At 45.9% G+C, this 17,805-nt stretch overlaps 2 protein-coding genes across 2 annotated transcripts in view; one reads left to right on the top strand and one right to left on the bottom strand.

Annotated features, from left to right (window-relative positions):
* LOC104580026 (glycerol-3-phosphate dehydrogenase 1-like protein) overlaps positions 1 to 9,864 on the top strand; it is a 320,964-nt gene extending 311,100 nt beyond the window's left edge. The window contains exon 9 of the transcript XR_015913075.1: positions 9,845 to 9,864. The gene's annotated coding sequence lies outside the window, so the exon portion shown is untranslated. The remainder of the gene's footprint in view (positions 1 to 9,844) is intronic.
* Positions 1,686 to 12,630, bottom strand: MARCO (macrophage receptor with collagenous structure). Its single transcript, XM_088519593.1, has 20 exons — positions 12,508 to 12,630; positions 11,370 to 11,471; positions 10,545 to 10,772; positions 9,893 to 9,928; positions 9,400 to 9,444; positions 9,009 to 9,080; positions 8,881 to 8,907; positions 8,632 to 8,724; positions 8,318 to 8,371; positions 7,242 to 7,286; positions 6,773 to 6,880; positions 5,401 to 5,508; positions 5,237 to 5,281; positions 4,808 to 4,906; positions 4,663 to 4,716; positions 4,123 to 4,167; positions 3,879 to 3,986; positions 2,669 to 2,710; positions 2,136 to 2,312; positions 1,686 to 1,824 (listed from the first exon to the last, which is right to left on the bottom strand). Exons 1-20 carry the CDS (start codon positions 12,620 to 12,622, stop codon positions 1,694 to 1,696), a joined length of 1,734 nt encoding a protein of 577 aa, XP_088375719.1. The 5' UTR covers positions 12,623 to 12,630; the 3' UTR covers positions 1,686 to 1,693.
* Positions 12,631 to 17,805: the final 5,175 nt, after the last annotated feature.

Raw genomic sequence — 17,805 nt, forward strand, 5'->3', positions numbered from 1 at the left:
TCTCCTTCTCCTCCTGGATTTTAGAATTGTCCTGATATCTCTCAAGCTCCTGACTAATATCAGAAGGGATTTTTTTTTCCTCCCCCCCCACCTTTTTTTTTTTTTTTTTAAAAATAGGTAGTTTCACAAGGATCAGTTCTGCAAGCTGGCTCTTTACAGGGCTGCAGCGAGAGCAGCTCCCACCCTGTGGGTATTCACAGTACGAGCAGAGGTACAGGGTTTGGCAAGAGGGAAGGTAAGCAATGAAGAAGTTAATTCAGCATAACCACTTATCCAGTGCACCTTCTTAAGCACATCCCAACTAATAGGAAAGATGGGAGAACCATAGAGAATTTCTTGCTTCAACAATGGTAATTGCATTTAAATAACATTACATAAGACAAAAGTTGAAAATGGACTTAGGATCTAATCTAACCCCTAAGTGTCATACTATTAAACCTGGTACCACTGCTTGTTCTCACTGCCTGTTCTTCAAAACGGAGATGCTATTTAAACAACCCCAGACAAGGAACATTTCTCCTCATTGAGGTGAGCAACTGTTCAGCTCCAGCAGCTTTAAAATATTTGTCATTCATCAGGCTTCCTCTATTGTTCTCTGGCACAGGGACAGTGGAAAAAAATCCAGGGATTTTCTAGACCTCTTTCCTAAAGGCCAAGACCCTATAATCATCATTTCCTCTCATTTAGCATTATGCTTTTTTGGGGGTTTTCTTTTTTTGATAAGTTTTGTGTAGTGTTGGCCACAGTGACCCTCCTCAGCTGGACTCTGGCTGCTCTGCCACCTGCTTCTCCTACTAGGATCACACTAATTTTTCCACTTATGTCTGAATTTGTAAATCACTAAAACCACATTTCAGCAGTATCTAGCCAAGTGCGATTATGACCAACATTAAAGCAGACATGTACATTGTAATGTGCATAGCTAGATAGGGGCTGCTGGTCACCTGCCAAGTGTCAAGTGCTGCAGCAATGGAAAAGGAGAAGAGTTAATACAAAAAAACTCCTTCCAGTTATTGTCTCCAGCATTGGTCTGTATGACACCTTCAATTAAGGCAGGAGCCTTTGGTTTTTGGATGTGTAATTTCAATCTGAAAGCTTAATTAAGCAGATACTTTCCCCTTACTGCTTTCATTCATTGTCCTTTTATTTTACTGAAGCATCTCTTCTCTAAAGACTTGAAAGCACTTAGCTCCCTAGACCAGGTTATTAGACCAAAGCATTCTTGCTCCAGGAGACAGGCCAAGGAAAGATGATTGGTGCTAAAAGCAGGGCAGGTGGCACCTGGCCCATGGGCACTTACTTTTGTGCTTCAGCTTGTGACCATCCTTCTCCTATAGAGCACAGTAATATTTGCATGCTGATTGAGCATCTGCTGTTTGCAGGATATCCACTTCACAGGGAGTTTTAGGTTCAGCTTCACGATCAGGATAGTGGGATGCAGACACCAAGACAGCTAAGTCCCAGCACGCTGGTGCCAGATCGCTTGTAGAGCTGCGAGTCAGACCATGTGGCTGAACTCATGTCCTGGTGTGGCAGCCAGGAGTGTTTTAGATAGTCACCAGATCTGCAGGCTGTTACCCATTTGTGGAAAATTTAATGAACAGGTAAAAAATAGCAATGTCATAAGCAGAGACAGGCAGCAGCAGCATGTACAGCACAGGTTGGGCAGTGGATCAAGGGCAGTTTGAGTCCATCAAGCACACTCTACACCAGCGTCCTCGTTGTGCATGCAGTTGTGCACACCCCAGGGTGACTTTGAGCAGTCAAGAAGTGAACGTTCAGTCCCTTGGCAGTTCACATCATCAAGCCAAATTTCTCCAGTACCTTTAAAGAACAAATTCAGGGTGGCGGGGGAGGGGGAGGAGTCAGTCATTGTAAGATAAGGGAAACAAGAACAACAAAGAACACACATTTTTCTGAGAATATCCTTGTGGATTGCAAGCATATGCTGGGTTTTGTGGCCAAAAAGCTTTATCTCCCTCATGAGCAAGCCTAGTTTGAGCAGCTCTCAAGGTGCAGCTGCATCATCCCAAGAGGACTTTGTCCTTTTGAGATTGGTATCTTTGCTTTGCTGTTTCTTGTGAAAAGGGCCTTGTGCTGCTTCCCTTCCATGCAGGGAGCTGCTAGGGACTCACCGGCGCTGGCTGTGAAGGTCCTGACGACGCGGCTGTAGCCCAGCATGCGGCACACCACGGCGCCGTCCTTGGCGTCCCAGCCATCATCACAAATCGTTCCCAAGCAGCCCTTGTAAAAGATTTCCACACGACCGCTCCTGCCTCCTCCAGCAATTCGTATAAAAAAGCTGGAGCTCTCTGAAAAGTCAAAGCAGAAGAGAGCTCTACTAACCACACAGAAATGAGGGAGGAGGGAAAAAAGATCTGCACAGTTGGGGCAGACGAAACAGCAAGTGTTTAGATTTGGGTGAACACTCCCATCCCAGAGGCCGTGGCCTGGTAGGGACCAGAGTCCTGTAAAAGCCGTGCATGACCCAGCCTCGGCCATGGCCACAGCCCAGTCGCACATCGGCGCAGTGTGTAGCCACATCCATCTGCTAGTGCTGCTCCAGATGAGCTCCAGCTAGCCACGTGTGCTGGGAGACAGGCTGGGCCTCATGGCAAAGGGTTTCATGCAAGAAAGGAAGCAGTAGAAGAATAAGTAAGTGCAGTACCTTCTCCTTTTTCTCCTTTACTCCCAGGCACTCCTGGAGGACCTGTTTCAAAGAGAAATAAGCAAATAATTGAGTTGTTTAGAGAAAAAACATGGCCATCACTTTTTTTTTTCCCTCAATAATTGTATTGGTCAGAGATAGAAGGGCTCCATTCTCTTGAGAAATGGGCCCTTGGAAGTGGCTAAGAGTTGAAAAATATGATAGCAGAAGGGCAAAGAAAGCAGGATAACATATGGCAGTTTTCCCTATGTGACTGGAGTGAAAAGCACCGTTTGCAAAAATCTCATTCACTTAAGAGAAATGGATCTCATTACCACTACATCTTTAAAATGACATTCCTGACAGCCTTCAGGATCTCCAGAAGAAGGTATGGTATCTCTAGGAATATTTATAAGATGACCTATATCAAGTGTTTTAGACTGCAGGTGCTGGCCCAGGACTGCAGAAATACACTTACACTTCTGTACAAGATCCCCTGTACTAAGAAAAAAATTTGTGGGGATGGGGGCAAAAAACACATTGTGCAATCTTCAGATCTGCAGATGCTACCTCCACAAAACACATCTTACTGTCCTCCCACTTGGAGGAGGCTCCATGTCTCCTCTAGAAAGGGATCTGCAAGAGTGCACAGAAGAGCTCCAGAACAGCTCTGATTTATTTTGTTTGCAAGCACCCATGTGCTGATCAGCGCAAGCAACAAAAAGGCAGCAGTTGGAGCAGGTTCCTGTCCTGTACCACAGCCAAAAAGAAATTCATGAGCTCAGACATGCTCCATCAGTGAAGTTTTCTCTGTAAAGGTTGCACTAAAATGTTCTCACTGTCCAAGAGGTGAGGTGCTGTTAAACTCTGTACATCTAGGGGGAAACATGACAGAAACTGAGAATGCCACCAAGATACAACTTCTGCAGAGTTGTCATGCCTTGTTGGATCCCCTCATTATATCTGTGCACTCCGAGCCCTAAGCTTCAGAAGTTTTCACTTTCTTTTCCTCCTCCAGCCGTTAAAAAAATAAAATAAAAATGAAAACACACAGGTAATTGGGTATTTGGAAACAATCTATGATTGGAAAGGAAGAAGGAAAACACATAGCATAGCTCTACTGTTGTCCTTTCTGAAGGGCCCAGAGCAGCCCTCACATGCCAGCATGCACACTATTGCACAGTGTAAGGTCCCAAACCCAAACACACCAGAATGCTGCAAACAGCCTTACCAACAGGTCCAGTATCTCCTCTTGCTCCCTTGGCCCCAGGCTCCCCTTTTGGGCCAGGCCTGCCATAATCTCCCATTCTTCCTTTTTCACCAATTGGGCCTGGACTACCTAGTGGAAAATTAAAAAGCTGATTCCCTTGACAACTGACAGAGGTAAGAGAGCAGGAGTGCAAGTATTTCACATTGCCACAGAATCATTGCTGAATAAATATCAGAATAAATAATGCTATAGAGCAAGTTCTTACCTGGTGGCCCCCTGTCTCCCTTTGTCCCTTTTGGACCTGCAGGACCTAAGATAATCAAAACCAAATTAAATGCATAAGTATTTATACAATACGAGTTTATACAAACCAATATTTAGGGTGGTTTTCATCCAGTCCAGTTTAGATATCTAAACTATAGAGGTCTGTTTCTGAAGTGGACACTTCGTTTCCCATTATACTCAATGGAGAAATATCCAAAATATAGATAGTGAAGAGTCATCTTGATCCTCCAAGTTTCACCTACTTGTGGTCATTTGTATCACCTCCCAGGCTCCACTGACTGGATAGAGCATCTTCAGTGACTGCAGAGCGCACCTACACATATGAAGCCTGGTTTGTCTGATACTTGTAAGCACAAAGTTTGGCCAGGTAGCTCTCATCTCTCCTATCTAGGTATAGGATGAAAGCAGAAGGGTGCAATACTGTCATCTTCCTCATCTAAGGGAGGAGCTATGGAGGTTGTGTGCACTATATAAATGAAGAGATTAAAAGGTTGACCTAACCCATTTTGTTCTCCTTTACCTGGCAGACCAATGCTTCCCTTTTCACCTTTCAGCCCCCTCTCTCCTGCAGTTCCTAAAGTTGAAAACAAAACAAAGAAGCAACCATCACACACAGCAAGGCCAGTTTAGGAGAATAGCTGGTTACAAGTTTATTAACTTTGTACCTGGAGTACCACTGGGCCCTTGGGCCCCCTTCTCCCCTTTCTGACCAGGTCTGCCACCAGAGCCAGGAATTCCTGGGGGTCCATGTCCTCCAGGTGAACCTTGACATTGAGCATAAGTCATACATGTGAAATGCAAGCAAGTCATGAGGGAGCAAAAAGAACCATTGCAAGACAGACAAATCACCTGGCCCTGTGCTTTGCAGAACAAGTTATCCCCATGAAGATAAGTTACCCCTTGATCTCATGTACACTCTGAGCATGGCATATAACTAAGGCAACTTCAGCTTCAGAATGGGTTTGCAGAACACTAGCATGTTTTCTTCATCTCATCCTTCTATCTGTGTTGGGAACTACTTCAGATGTGATATTCTTCATGATATTTTCCATGACAGGGAAAACCATATTTTGTGCAACTTTTGCATAGCTTACCTGCCTGTCCTTTCTGCCCAGGAGGCCCAGGCTCCCCCATGCTGCCTGTAAGAAAATACTAATGTCAGTCCAAGCAAGGCTTAAACAATGGCTCAGCTAGCCCCAGACTTTCAGCAGGAAAGGCATATGCTAACAGAGGGTCTTGTGCTATACTCTTCCCTTACCATTGAAACCTGGCAGTCCTGCGTCTCCTCGCTCTCCTTGGGGACCCCTAGGTCCAGGGGGCCCAGGATCTCCCCTCTCACCCATTTCTCCCTTCTGTCCTTGGAAACCTACCAGAGAGCACAGCACATGTAAAAATCATAGAAAACTTGCCATTTCTGAAGGAAGCAGAGCATCTTCATCAAGCTTCACGAAGCATGAGAGTTTGGCTTCACACTTACATTTATCAGTCAGTGGCATCTGTGTGAAACAGTAGGATGACTGGACAGGGCCTCAGGAGTCTGTCTGAACCAACCACCAGCAATGGCCAACTGCCCTGGCATGTGTTTGTCAGACCTGGTCTTAAGGATGGAGTCTGCACCTCCCTTGTCTTTACTTCCCAAACTATCCCTATCACTAGAGGGTTTTCTTCTCCAAGTCTCCACTACCAAAGGTCTATTCCATCTCCTATCCTGTTTATTCAGTACCTGTGTTTGGAAATTACCATGGTTCACATTACCCTTCTCTTCTCTAAGTGGAGGTAATTGTGGTCTGACAGAGATGAAGTACCTGAAAGTATGCCTTTTAAGGGCGACTTCTCCTTTACCCTTTTGCTCCAGAATTAGTCCAGAGTCCTTAGCTCAGTTATTCTTTCTGCTCCCTTTTCATAGCTCTTGTGAGCAAGCACAGCTCCACTACAGCCTGCAGGATCTGGTGACTTGCTTCTGAGGAAGCTTTAAACCACCTATCTGAAACACCCACCCCCAGCTGGACAACACAACTTTTGATTTACTTAGCTAACCTGCTTTAAGCCTTTCCTCTGGGTGCAGCCCACAAACCTACTAAACTGAAGTTATCCAGGAGATGCCCACTAATGCCTGTTACACAAAAATAAATAGGGGAACTATGCAATGTGTTAAGTTGCATAAAAATCAGGATTATATAAGATAAAGCTTCTGGAGATAGGTTTTACTACAGTGAGCATGTGTTTGTGCATATATTTTTTACTGTATTAGTTTATACCATAAAAATCCTATTGTAAACATCACTGGCAATCTGAAGCAGGTTGATAATTGAATACCTGTGGCTTTTATTAGACAGGGCAGCTCTATAGAGACACTTGCATGGTTCAGAGCCAACACTAAGTCTCCTTCACCTAGCCCTCCTCTGGGAGCTTTGCTGGAGCATGACACAAGTGAAATCCCTGCTCTATTCATCCTGCTCCTTCATGGGCCAGCAAGCCATACTTAGGGTTACCTGGGCTTTTATGAAAATAAGATTTGATATGAAGATTTCAAATGATGTTTTAGTTGGAACTAATTTAAACAGGGGTACATAGGAGGAAGGGGGGGTGGAAATCTTTGAAGCGTTGAGTCAAGTAGACTTACGTCTTACCTGCAAGACCCATCTCTCCCTTTTGGCCTTGTATTCCTGGTTCACCACTTGGACCAGCAGGGCCAGAGTCTCCTTTACTTCCCTTTACACCCTGAAGTCCTTGTGAGCCTGCATAAGGAATATGACATTTTCATGCTTTTTGGAGCACAGCATTCCGTGACTGATAGTAGCAGCCCATGCAGCCCAGCTGAGGACATGAGCCAACCTCCACTCTTGGTACACTTGAAAGCAGTGCTAGCAATCACAGGGAATCAGGTGACTGTGGCCAGTACCGTGGCTCTTAGCATTTATCAATAAAATAAGATTTATTCTGGGTGTTAATCTTGTTCACATTAAATACACATAGGATTGTACCATTCAGCTCCAACAGCATTGCTACCAACTCATCTCTGTGACTGAGGACAAGATTGTCCATAAAGCCATGTTACAGTCATCCACAGAAGCAATTCAGGGGTCAGAAATGTTTTACCTGGAATTCCTTTGTCTCCCTTTGGCCCTGGTGGCCCTCGTGCCCCTGAAACAAAATTCATATTAGTCGATACAGCTCATCATCTATCCTTGGTAATGATTAAAAACTTCATTTCTAGTCTTTTTTTGTGTGCTCGTTCTGTCACCACTGAGCCCATTTTTCAGCGGGCAGCACCACTGCACTGCTGATGTCCAGGCTGACCGCATGCTTGGGGACAGGCCAGCTGACTGCAGGCAAGGCCTCACTGACCAGTCCGACAGGGGCCTTTGGGGAAACTTTCCTGAAAAGGCATTGAACTATTGGGCTATGATACATAATACGGCAGAAACTAAAGAGTGTTTGGCCAGAGGTGGTGTTTTTCAGTGTTCAAAGTGCAGCCAGGGAGATGAGAAAACATGATTTCTAAAAAGAAATAAATATTTTTTTCCCCCTGCAGAAAAGTTCAGTGTGGCCAAGAACTAGGGATGGATAAGATACAGATATGACTTAACAAGGACTGCATCTTAGATCATCGTCATAGAAATATTGGTTTCTCTGGAAATCGCCTGGTTCAACCTCTGCTCAGAGCAGGGCAGGTGCCAACACTAGATCTGGACTTGCTGCAACCTCACTGTCTGGAGTTATTTATCTCCTGGAGTGGGTGTAATTCCAACACAGAAGATCCAGGGACCCTGAGCATCAGCAGCAGCTTTGACAGGGCTGCAAAGGCCAGGCAGGCAGTTCCCCAGGGACAGAGCAGAAGATCCTGAATTTTTTGCCATTTGTTACATGCACTGTTTAGTGAGGGTCCTGCAGAGCAGGAACTGATAAAGCCCCCTTGAAATGGGCTGTGTGAGACAAAAGGCCCAGTTACACTTACATTCTGGGCAAAATACAAGCCCTTTGTAAATAGCTTTCTTCTCCTTTCCTGTTCTGGTTGTATTGACTGACAAGGTCTTGTACAGATGCAAAATCCTCAGTTACATTAGTTGGTGAACTCATCTTGCCTGTGTCACAGGATGATCACAGTAAGACACCACTATTATTGACAGCAGATAGGAAAGATGAAATAAGAAAGCAACTGCCTCCTTTCTTACCTGGATCTCCTCTGTCTCCTTTCTCTCCTGGAGGGCCGGGTGGTCCTGGTGCTCCTGGGGGGAGAGATGCAGGCTGAAAAGAATGTACCATGGCACAAGCTTCTGCAGATGGCTGCGGCATGCCCTTGGGCAGGAAAAGAGCACGGCTGTTGCATCAGCAGCCACACATGCTGATTAACTGAGAAGCTTTTTGCATACTCATATTGTCCCATCATGTCAACACATCTCCATCTGGCCCTGCTGAGGGGCTCATCCCATGGCAACTCCACAAACAGGCATTGGTACAGGTCCTACAGGAGCAAATAACTCCTCACCTGGAGATCCATCTCTTCCAGACGAACCTTTCTCTCCTTTCAAAGCACTGACTACACCAGGAGGACCTTGGGCACCTTTTTCACCTGGATCACCTGGAAATTGAATTAAGAGGACAAATAAATTAGTTGTTTCCTATGCAGGTAAGGCATTCCTACCCATTCCCATTGGGCCATGGTACTGCACAACTCTCCCAGTTTTGTGTGTGGTGGGGGGGAAGTAAGTCACAGGGGTTTGTTTCCATGACTTACCTTTTTCACCTTTATCTCCTGGGATTCCTAAAACAGAAAAATAATCATTCTTGTATCGCTCAGATAACCTTCAGCATTCACTATGTCTTTCCTATCCTGTGATCTGTTGTTTTCGTGTTATTGCTTACCTTGTGACCCAGGCTCTCCTTTGCTTCCAGGTGACCCTTTAGGACCCGGGTCTCCCTTCTCGCCTGCGTCTCCTTAAAGACAAATTTCACAATGCAATGCACTTAAGCAAAAGGCTGCAGCTCAAATTCCAGCTTCACTAAAGTCAAAGGCCAAAAATACTATTGGTTTGGGTGGCCAAGCTCATGATCCTACTCCAACACATTTCTGTGTTTCCACATCACTTCCACCACCTGTCAGGACTGTCTAAATGCCTATTTCAGGATGCTGCAAGGCACTTTAGGAAGCTCTGAAGAGCTCTTGATTCATCAACCAATTCTCAAGAACCAGCTCCACCAGCTCCCCATTCTTTCATGGCTGATAAAGGATGAGAGCAAGAATTTCACAACTCACCTGGCTGTCCTTTTTCACCTTGGCTGCCTTTCTCTCCTTTGGCACCTGAATCAAACACAATGACAGCCTTCATTTCCCAGAAGCCTAAGAAAGGGATCTGAAACTGGTCTCCCTAAACACTCCAACCCCTGACCACCTATGCTGCTCACAGGAATTTGAATAGGTTGCTGTAGCTAATGATCAGCTCCAATCCACTTTCCCCCATAATATCTGAGCTTTTCTGGCCAAGTAGCAGTGAGGGGGCAATGTCAAAACATCCTGCCATGGTCACTCTAGCATCACATGAAGCATGCAGCTGGGCCTAGGCTCCCAGTAGATGAGCCTAAAGGTGCAGTAAGTCTTTCCATTCCCAGAGAAATGGCTTTCTGTACATTCTGTATGATGTGGGTCTACAGACTGAATTTTCAAATCCTCATTTAAGTTTCCTTAAGAAAAAAGAGGAGAGATTAAAAAAAAAAAAAAAAAGGGAACAAGTTACTTAATTCCTCCATACCTGATGGACCAGGATCTCCTTTGCTTCCAGGAGGCCCTGAAATGATATTTAGTGGATATTTCTCAGTAGTTAGCACTCAACTGATGTACTAGAAGGAGGATGATAAGTTTTAGGGCTCAGTTGAGCCCATCACCCTCCAGTCAGAGCCAGGACCTACAGGAGAGGAGAGCAGCCTGGAGCTGTATTTGCTCCAGAAGCTGCCAGGGTGTGGATATGCAGAGGCAGAGCTGTCCAGGGCCATGCACAGAGACACACATGCACAGACAGGACATTACTCCCCAGAGGAGTATTTCCAACTCTCTGGCCAGGGTGTCAGGAACAAATGTCTAACCCCAGGTGTGAGTATCACTAATTAGAAGATATGAAGAACAATGTAAAGTACCCAGATCTTGTCCTAGTTATTCATCTGTCTGAAGCATCTTGCTAATTCTGCGGTACTTTCATGGCTCTTGGGACAATTCTCACAAGACTTGATGGGGTTAAAGCTTACCCAGTTTTGGCCCAGCTGAGGACCTGCCCTCCACAGTCTCACACAGGAGGACTGTAGCTCAGGCACCACAAGGCCCTTAGGCTTTGCTAGTTCTACCAATGTATTTGCTTCTCCCACTGTGTAACTGGCAAAGCAGAAGGCCATGGAGAAAAGGAACCATACCTGCAGCCAGGGTGATGTTGCTCATCATTATCATCAAATTTTCATTCCTGCTTTTAATTATGTTGATTTCCTCTTCCAAGTTTCTCATCCAGTTTTCTCCGGATCTCATGTCTGTCTCTATGTAGTTCTTCTCCAAACAAAGTTTTTCTGCAAAGGAGCTTTTCAGCATCTCTGAGTGGGAGGTATTTCTTCCTTGAATTTTTGACATCTCTCTCTGTATCTTAAACACTGAGGAAACAGAAGGGCCATGCAATAAGCATTGCCTGTCTGGGGTGGGCAGGGCAATCTCTCCCCTGCAAGACTCTTCCCCAGTGCCAGTGGGGAAGGTGGTTGTGTTTCTGCAGGACAGAGCTAAACACTCAGCTGACCTAGGGAGGTGTTTTTAGCATGCTGGTCTTTGCCATCACTCACCAGGTGCAGGGATGCACCAGGTGCATCATCCCAGGCCCAGTGTCCCACCTGCCCATCCAAAAGCAAGCAATGCTGGGAGAGCAGGACACTGCAGCAGCATGGAGAGGACATCACAGAGGGGTATGTGCTCTGGGGGTGACGGGTTGGAAGGGTCATGCTGCAAGGGAGAGGGGTGCAGAGAAGCAGGACCTGGGGCTTCTGTGCAATAGGGGGCAGGAGGGAGACAGATCTGTAAAAGAGGGAGGGTGAAAAGGAATCAGAAGGTGCCTGAGATAGAGATGCTGAAGGATATGGCAGGTCACTGGGGTGCATGGTAGCAGAGCCACGCTCTCCAGGCACCACGCAAAGATGCAAAAGGATACCCAGCAAATGCTTCCTTTCGCAATGCAGCCTGCAGCAAGGCCAATGAGTTACCATTGTACATCAGCAGTGCTTGACCCGCCGTCAGGAGCAGCAGGTAGACGATGAGGGCTGCCCAAGTACAGCACACAGAAGGCTTTCGCTTGCTCCAAGGCTCTGAAACCCAACAGAAGTGGAGTAGGTATCTTCTCACACCTCTCACTACAAACTTTCCAGGGACAGAGAGCGGCCCCATCCCTCAGAGAGGACCAGGTCCCACCACAGCAGCAGCTGCCTTCCCCTCTCCCTTGCACATGCCGGTGCTTTGCACTGCAAGTCACACTGTGCTAGCTCTTCCCTGGCTGTTTTAGCCAGCTTGTTTCAATCAAGGTCCAATCCAACCTCTAACACTACAAGTGCAGTAGTATTTTCCTTTCTGCATGAATAAACTCCCTACTTTCATTGCATTTATTTGTCCAGGCTGCCATTCAAAGAGGTTCTGTTAAAGCACACGCCATCTTCCAGAGTGCTGGGTACACACAAAATTGATATATGTATCAATTGAAACAAATGGGGGGAAAAAAAAAACAAAGCAAGACTGAATGGCAGAACAAATGAAAACAAGTCACAACTTTAAAAACAAATTGTCACCAGCAAACATAAAAGAAAACCTGCTTCTTTGAATTTTGGCCTTTAGGGAAGGGGGAAAAAAGTGTTTCAGAAGCATTATTAACTACTTCAAACATGCAATAAGTTTGCCTTGAGTTTTTTTCCAAAGTAATATAATCAAGAGTTTAAAGGCTTAGCTCTAAAAAGAGTACAATGTTTTAATTAGTTTTACAGTAGAATGCCCTACTCAGCAATACTGTATTTATATTCAACTGAAACTCGTAAGCTTACATTTTTTGTTGGATTGGACAATTTGAACATCTTCAGCATTAAGGCATGAAAATTTTACTCAATGAAATTAGGCTTTTTATAAAACAGAGAAAAGAACTAATATTTTCTGATGCTCAGCATCAGCTTCTGCTTAGAAAAGATACTTCCACATACTCCTCTTTTTGCATGGTCAGTTAATTTAGTAGCAAATGTCATTGTAAAAAAAAAAACATTTAGAATATATTTTTTATATAATTTATGTGCTGTTTTCTTCATAGACTGGATAAAATAATACCGATCCCTTTAATAAATAAATAAATAAATAAAACCTTACCACTTATCTGAAATGTGGTGACAGTAGGTGAAGCAAACTGAATCTTGTCTGAAAGAGTCAAAGTGTCCATATCCTTTGAATTTTCCTCTCCCTTGTGTCCATCTTTAATTTCCATGACAATTTCTTGCAGCTAGCCTAAAAACTTGCCAGATTATGGATGATAAAGAAGAGGGTTCCTATCAGCCCAGGGACTTGACAAGCTTTCTGATACACTTTGCCTATTGCTTTGGTTTTTATATGCTGGTGAGAACTCTGATGTAGTAATTTGAAGACTTCCTCAAAACTCCCGCAGCCAGGACTCGCAGCTTCCCCCACATGCTACCCTAGGCACGAATGCAGCCGAGCTCTTTGACATCGCTACGATGCATTTAGAGGGGGCATGGAGATTTGACTGGGTCCTAACACAAGTCAAACTCCTCCTACAGCCAAAATGTTTGGTTAAACGCTGGCCTTGAGATCCATTCTCTAGGAAGGCAGGCAAAGTACTGAGCAGTAGTGAGAAAAACTCATTAACTTGCATCAGTGTGACAGTTCAGTGACAGTGCATGACTGAAGCATGAGAAGGAAGAGGATGCACAGGAGCTGGAAGGAAGAGTAAGTGACAGGCAGATGAGGAAAGCAGAGGCCTGAAGGCTCTGGGAGCAAACTGAGAAGAACCTCTAAAGAAAAGCCCCCACCCCCTTTGCAGAAATCCTCTCCAGCCTTCTGTATCCTCCTCAGTGTGTTATCTACAGCCACAGATACAGCTTCTGCCACTTCACCACCTCTTTGCTCACTTTCTCTGAAACTCACAACTATGGTCCTTACCTTGGCATTTTGATTCCCCTTGAACCTGGCATGGCAAGGTGACTCGCCCAAACAACACATGGGAGCTGCAGGCAGGAGCACAGCAGAGGCTCCTCTCCCAAAACACTACCCACAGCAACTACGCTCTTCTCCAAAGCCTGGAGGGATTTTGAAGTCCTTCTCTGTTTTCCCTTCAAACATGACTACACAGCTACAACCCCTCTAGATACTAGAAGGTAGGAAAGGGAGTTCTCTGTTAATATAATGTTCTGTTACACCTGGCCAAGTAATTAGGATAATTTGCTTCATTGCAAAGGGCTGAGAGGCCCTGCTCAAGGAGAGTCATTGGAGATATTTGCACCCATCAGCTGAGCTCCTCAGTGACTAGAGGATGGGATTCAGCTGTGTGCAGGCAGTGGACTGATTTATGGCAGAATGCCTTTAACAACACAGTGAGAATAATGTGTTTTGCATAGAAAACATTAAAAAGAAGTAGCTTGCAGCTGTAGTTTTCTAAAAGGCATAGTCTAAGACAGATCTTTGTGCCCTGCTTCTCTCTCAAAAACAAGTTCATGGGTAGGTTTTTTTCCTATCTCTCACTGCTTTGTTGTGGCCTCTTTGTTCAACTCTTGATGGCCCAGGAGACATGGGTATAAAAGTGGGGTCACACCAGGTGCTCGGTCTTGACAGTCCTGATCTGCAGTGCTCCAGGGTTCGAAGTCCAACTTTCCACTTAGCTATTTAGGGAAGGTCACTAGGAAAGCTGTCATCCCAGCTTGCCCTGCCTGTCCAGATGTGGTTCCCTACACAGGTCATCAAGGCTGATTCTCCTTTTCTTTGCACCTAATTTACACCAGGGCAAATCCTCATGTTGCCAAAGTCGCGTGGGTCAGCTGAGCGAGCAGCCACCTGTAAATGTCATGCTATGTTTCCATCTAGGTATCAGCCTATGCAAACACATGGCAGATTTCTCACAAAGAATCTTTTTTTACAGTGCACGTGGCTCAAGGGGGTCACTGTCATGCCAGGGTCAACAGGATCACATATCAATGTGCTTGCCAGGCCTCGGGGTTCGCTCGCAGTGGCTGCTGACCCTCTTCTTTCCATGATCTTTCGTTTCTTGCTGTGCTATCACTGCCGACAGCAATAGATTGACTCTGATTGTGCAACGAGGGTTACTAAATCAGGAAAGGGAAAAGAAAAAAGATTGCTGATTCGGTGCAGCCTCCTTGGTTGGAGGGTTTGCTGAAATGATGGGATTATTAATAGAGAAGCGGTTTCCAGCACACTGATGTCTGTCAGGCCAAGCAGCCCCCTCCACCGGCCCTCTCTGCTGGGAAGCACTTTCCGCTTCCTTCCCCTATTCCTGCCTGACCTGAAATGCTCTGCTGAGATCTCCAGGAGGAACCTGAGGGGTTCGGTTGTCCCTCGCCTGTCCCCTTTTGGGCACAGTGCGACCGTATGCACCAGGTTAGCAGGCAAGCCCAGGGCACGGCGTCTGGGCAGGGATGCAACAGGACATCCGTGGCGGGTGCTTGTTGGCTGCTGCCATGGGCACCACCCTTCCAGACAAGCAGGAAGTCCTTATGGGTGGGGCTGTCCCCAAGCACCAGCAACTTCTGCTCTTGCTCTTCAGCCCTTGCAATCTCCTGGCCATGGCTTTGTCCCAGCCTCAGGGCAGTGTGCCCAGGTAAGGTGACATTTCCCAAATGAGAAGACATCCCAGCTCAGAAGTGTTTCTCCTTCTTTGTACAACATGGCAGTTTTTACCAACCCACTTAATTGATTCCCAAAGATCAGGGAATGTCCTAGGCATAAATGAGAGGAGTTCAGAGGGCCAAGTTGACCTTCTACAGGTGGGAAAGAGAAGAGGCAAGGACACAAAGAGGCCTGTAAAGCCAGGGTAGCAGGCTCCACCATCCTTAGTCTTCTCTAAACTGAAGAAGTGAGAGTAGTAATGAAAAGTGCTGACAGCCCAGACTTATCTTTACATGAGAGCTCCTGTTTCTGCAGATGAGCTTCAAAGGTGAAGAATTAATCCTGCCCTCAGACAGCACTGCTCTCCTGTGGCAGCAGCCAGCACTGGATGTCCATGCAGATGTCTGTGGTCAAAGCCATATAGCTGCCTCGGCAGTGGTCAGCCTGTGCATAAGCCAGCTTGACTTTTTCCTATTTCACCTGATTTATCTTTCTTTTTCTCTTTTTGGAATGGATGGGGTTGGAAAATTTTGTCATACCAGCAAGTTCCTTGGTATGAGTGTGTTTATCTTAAAATGTCTCATTTTCCCCATAAAGGAACCAAAGTCTTCAGAGCTCCCTAAAATCTGGGAGTGCTGCTGAGTCCAGGGCATGGGAGATGAGTCCACAGCCAGCTGAGGAAGAGCCAGGTCTGGTGTCTCCCTTGTCAATGTCTCTCTGAAGTAGGTCCCACCCCTGCCCTGCTCAGGCCTGGTCAGCACATCTGAAGGTAAAGGAGAGGATGTGCCTCTGAAGAACAAAAACGATCTGGTGCCTGGAGAGCTCCCATGTGGCAGAGAGACAAAACCAACATCTGAGCAAGTGTGGTTCATGCTGCGGCACTGAAGCAAAGCTGTAACCTGGACCCACACAGAAGCAGACGACCTTGTCATGAATATTTTCAGATTCGGGGTCACCAATATCTAGAGCGGAGGTGATTCTTGGGCGGGTCCTAGCCACATGTGAGACGCTGCTGCACAAGGAGCCCCATCTCCCGGCAGCTGAGCTTGCAGGCTCTCCTTTGCCATTCCCTTGTTTTTGCTGTGTGTGCCGGCTTCCCAGTTGCCTGCGGTAGCACCTGGGGACTCTTGTGGGACCTGGGAAGAAGCCCTTGTGCTAAAGCAATAAAATCCCAGCTGCTGGCTGGCTGACATTTCTCCTTTCTAGCTTGATGTGTTGCTTGTCTTTGTTGTAGAGATTGAAACCAGATTTTTTTCCCCTCTCTGACTTATGTTAATTTGTGTTTCATCAGAACTTGCCTTTTCTCCCTTTTCTTTTTTTTTTCTTTCCCTTTAGGCTGGATCCAGCTGCACCATGAATTCAAGAACCACCTGCAAAATATTTTAATGACTTCAACCTGCTCTTTGAGGTGAATTAATACCAGGGCAGCCTCCTCTGCCTGGCGAAATACTCAGGGCTGGCTAAGCAGGCCACCCTCGGAGCTGGAGAATTTGTTTCATAAGGCAGATGCTCCTGAGGAGCACCCAGACATGGCCATGCTCCTTGCTCTGCACACAGTTCTCCCCCATTGCGGCGTGAAGAGGACTTTTGCTTATGGGCTGGGATCTGAGATGTGATGTATCCAAAGCTGACTTAAAGCAAACGGTAATGAGATGTGCAAAAAATGCAAGTGATATAAAAAGCAGCCATACAAGAAATGGGTTTGCTCTTTTAATGGCCTGCTATAAACAACACAATTAGGCCAAAGGGAGGCATCTCCCAGGGTCCCGCTCTGCATGTCAGCTCTGCGTTGCACAGAGGGATTAGTCAGCCCCTAAGGCTCCTATTCACTGGGATTCTCTGGTTCTCTCCATGTTTTCCACAAGGCCAAAAAGATGCCTCTTGGCACAGCTCCCTGTGTAGCCATGTCCTCCTTTCCTCCATCCCTTGGGCTTTTAAAGTCCAAGGTTCATTTGGGGTTTGATAACTAATAGCCAGCCACATCAAACGATGCTGCATTTACCCCAGAGAGTGCCCATACATGGAGACCAGAAGGGAAGACCATTGCCCATCAGCAGAGATTGGGAGATGCAGAATTTCTGTAGCTCAGGCAGTACCCTGAGGAGCAGCTGTTCAGCAACATTGCTGAGGAGGTTTGATCTCAAGTACTGTCCTTGCATCCATGAGCATCCCAGCTAATTGCCTGCACACTGGTGGCATCGCTCAGCATTTACCTTGGGGTAAACAAATTAAGAAGCTAATATTCAGGCTTCCACCAAAGGTCACCCAAGCTGGCTTGCTGCTGATAAGGTTTCTGGCCCAAATTTCCATGTCTTGAATGCTACTGGCAAGCAGTTCATTTTGAAAATCCTTTAACTTGTGACCATCCCATGCAAGTTCTTCAGTGAATGTACAGAACAAATGTGTGACAACAGGTGTCCCAGACCCCAAATCTTGGCTTTTCCCTTTGAATTTCCCCCTTCTATCACCTGCACTTGCTTTTCATGTCTCTTTGCTGTGCTCTGTGTCTCCGGGACCCTGACCCTGATAGGACTGTGCTGATACCCAGTGCTTCAGAGAGAAGCTTTGCACAAAACTTCTGATCTCTTCCCACTACTTCCCTGCTTGTTTGCCAGTGAGAGCTCATTCTGGGTAACAATTGCTCGACCTATTTCTAGGAAACGATAAGTTCAACTGTGAAACCAGCAGCATCAGCACATGGAGAAAAAAAGAATAAAATAAATAAAATAAAATGGAGAAAGGGAAGAGATACCTTTAGTGGGAGCTTAATTGCTATTCTCTGAAACACTGTCTCTAGAAGAAACCACAGCCAGT

This window comes from Tinamus guttatus, unplaced genomic scaffold (assembly GCF_059628265.1).
Source record: "Tinamus guttatus ecotype Peru unplaced genomic scaffold, ASM5962826v1 Tinamus_guttatus_pri_ptg000060l, whole genome shotgun sequence".
Lineage (NCBI taxonomy): Eukaryota > Metazoa > Chordata > Aves > Tinamiformes > Tinamidae > Tinamus > Tinamus guttatus.